Genomic DNA, 3,055 nt, shown 5'->3' with positions numbered 1-3,055 from the left:
AAAGGTTGACCTTGCACACTCTCGGCTTTTCCTCGCGCATTGCACATGACAGGCTGCACACATTATTTATTCATGTTTAAACACAGTCTGCTCAAGACATACCAACAGCCACATTCACATTCCTGACGTCCAAACTGCAGTCAACTACATGTAATATAGGCTGAATAAATCTCCATAAAGTGTTTGATTGGGATCTGTTGTGCACGTCAGCGTTGTCTACCGCTGGTAGCATCTGCAGGAACCATATCAACAACTGGGCAAAGACGGAGAGAGACGAGCCAGAGCTGACACTAATCCAGTAATTGCCATGTGCCCATGTCGCTTATCAAAATAATTGACAGTATTTTCTACAGTGAGATGGAAGTGTTTATTCTAGTGTTACCCAGACTATCGACTATTGTGGATCCAAACAACTCTGGATCAGTAATGAGATGGCTGGTTTTGTTGTGGTTTGTTCTACCCAAGAATTCTGGGTAAACCCAACAAAACATTGTGGACTCTCTGACTCTCTCACCTGAAAAATAACACGTAATTTCAAATAGGTAGCCTATGACATGAATTAAATTTCCAAGATAATAAATATTTTTGCTTTAGGCTGAGGTCATGGTTAAATTTTTAACAGTGTCACTGTTCCTGAGGGTGGATGGGACAAATAACTATTTGACGTCAAATGACTTCATTTGTTATAAACAAATGATAATTTTTTTCTTTGCCATACCTGCATTTCCTTTAAAAAGAAGGGGCTTTATAGAGTTAGACCTATGGAATTAAAGTCACCAAATCCCACAAGGGGTTTGGTTTTGCTGTGACATGTGTTGCCTATTCTTAAATTTGAAGCTCCATTGTGCACTGTTTACGATGGTTATGGAAGAGATTGCAAAATTTGATTATGTCCTTGAAGCACTCACAGTTCAAAGTGTTCTAGTTTTCAACATTTTATAAACAAAAAACTCAATGTCAGGCTAAATCACTTGTACAGATGGATTTTTTTTTTCTTCAGTGTAACCCAGTGAAAGCAGTGTCTCTCCAAAGACCGCTCCTATACCACCCCAGAGCCAGGCGGCTGATTGACAGGACTTGGCTGACTGTGGACCCTCCTTCCCAGCGTCTCCTCCTCTCTCTCCTCACCAGTCCTCTCTCTCTCTCGCTCGCTCGCTCTCTCTCGCTCCCTCTCTTTCCCTCTCCCCTCAATCGCAAGGCTGCGCTCACCGACTCAACACCGCCAACAGGGATGCAGCGAGGGCGCAGCGCAGCCTGAAAATGGCACCACCACGCGTCCTGTGGATCTATCCATCCATTTTCCTCCTGTCCTCCCTGCTTCTTTTTCACGCCTTGTCGCCGTGCCGGGCCTTACGGAATTACCCGGAGAATGAAGGTGGGTGTCCTGGCAGGTTGTGCGAAACCTTAAGTGGAGTGAGATAGATGACATGGTTGCGCGCTGTGTCGGCGGATGAGGAGCCCCCCAACCCCCCGATCCCGCGGTTCCACTTGCCGGGGAAGGAGCGGAGCGGAGCGGCGAAGACTCCCGTTAAGTGCTCGGCTCGGTTATGAATCATGCATAAAGAAAAGCGGAGAGAGAGGGGGAGAGAGTGAAAGAGGGAGAGAAAAACTGTTCGTCACGTTTTTCTTTCCCGAGCATACTGACATTAAATTTGTATGACATATACACACAGCAACCCTTGCCATGCTGAAGATAGAGAAGCCTGATGAAGGCACTTCACTTTCTGACATCGGGGAAAAGCTTCTTCTCATTGGATTTATCTGTGCAACTATTTTTCTTGCATTAAAGTAGACTAACTTATAATGATTATGCCAAAACAACACTGACATCTCTGTCAAAATCATTCTTAATTATAGATATTCTCATTATAACACACTGATAGATTTTTTTTCTGCTGTGGACTGTAGCCTATAATGCCTCAGTCTGCAAATGAGGAGCAGCAATTACATTAAATTTGTCACACGCTGCTGCTGAGCTTCCCTCAGTTATTGTATTAACATTGATGCTCGGGCCTGAAATTAGCCAATGCATTTACTTACTAACTAGTCCTGACTGCTTGGTGGGCTGAAACATGGGAGCTGGCTTTTGTTTAACGGGAAGATGAACTTGCACTAAAACGGAGAAAAGAGAGACAGCAGTGTGGATAATCGAGAGATTTGTTGCATGAAGCAGGTTATGTAGGTTATTTGAACAAAAGTGGAGGAGTCTGTGGTGTTATTTTTGCTTGTTGGCTGTCAGACAGTCTGACTGGAGATGATACAGCTGTGACTTGAATTTCAGCCTGTGAATTGTTTCATTCAGTGTTCCCCCAAAGCTCCAGTCAGTCCTGTTCTGCAGCACAACAAAGCTCTCCATCCCTGTTATGAGCTGCATGATTTGCCTTTCATTGACATTTTCTCTGTCTCTTTCTCACTCACTCTACCATACATACACCCACCCACACACACACACACACACACACACACACACACACACACACACACACACACACACACACACACACACACACACACACTCAACTCCAGGCTTACACAGGATAAATTAAACAGTCAAATGATTCGCATACACACACAGTGACAGGCCACACTAAGGTTAGAGGGGACCTCATGTCTCTGGCTGATTTAACAGTATATAATCTGCGCTGTACGTACATCGCGCTGAATGTATGTCACAGCCCCGAGGAGTTCACTCAGAACAAAAGCTCTGGAGGATGGATAGGCAGTGAGAGGGAGAGAGAGAGAGAGAGAGAGAGAGGAGAAGGAGCAGGAGTGTTTTAACAGCAGGAGACAATGCGTGTGAAGGAGACACTAACACACTGTTGAAATATTCATTGAAATGAGCATGAATGATGAAACCAACTGGAAGCCAAAGGAAACTCCTGTTGATTTAGATAAACACACAGGGGCATCTGTGAGCTGCGGTGCATGTGTGTGTCTGTGTTTGTGGATCATGTTCAACTTGAGAATTTTTGAGGTGACAGACAGTCAAAGGGTTTTTCATTACTAATAAACACTTCTGAAATTATTTTGTATGGCAGTATGTGTGTGTGTGTGT

At 44.3% G+C, this 3,055-nt stretch overlaps 1 protein-coding gene across 3 annotated transcripts in view; it reads left to right on the top strand.

Annotated features, from left to right (window-relative positions):
- Positions 1–1,226: 1,226 nt before the first annotated feature.
- Positions 1,227–3,055, top strand: part of epha4b (eph receptor A4b) — a 78,375-nt gene continuing 76,546 nt past the window's right edge. For all 3 annotated transcript variants that reach the window (XM_041054414.1, XM_041054413.1, XM_041054412.1), the window contains exon 1: positions 1,227–1,375. In XM_041054414.1, the coding sequence (XP_040910348.1) occupies positions 1,261–1,375 (115 nt within the window). In that variant the 5' untranslated portion in view covers positions 1,227–1,260. The remainder of the gene's footprint in view (positions 1,376–3,055) is intronic.

This window comes from Toxotes jaculatrix, chromosome 14, assembly GCF_017976425.1.
Source record: "Toxotes jaculatrix isolate fToxJac2 chromosome 14, fToxJac2.pri, whole genome shotgun sequence".
Lineage (NCBI taxonomy): Eukaryota > Metazoa > Chordata > Actinopteri > Toxotidae > Toxotes > Toxotes jaculatrix.
This window is presented reverse-complemented; position numbering and strand designations above follow the sequence as displayed.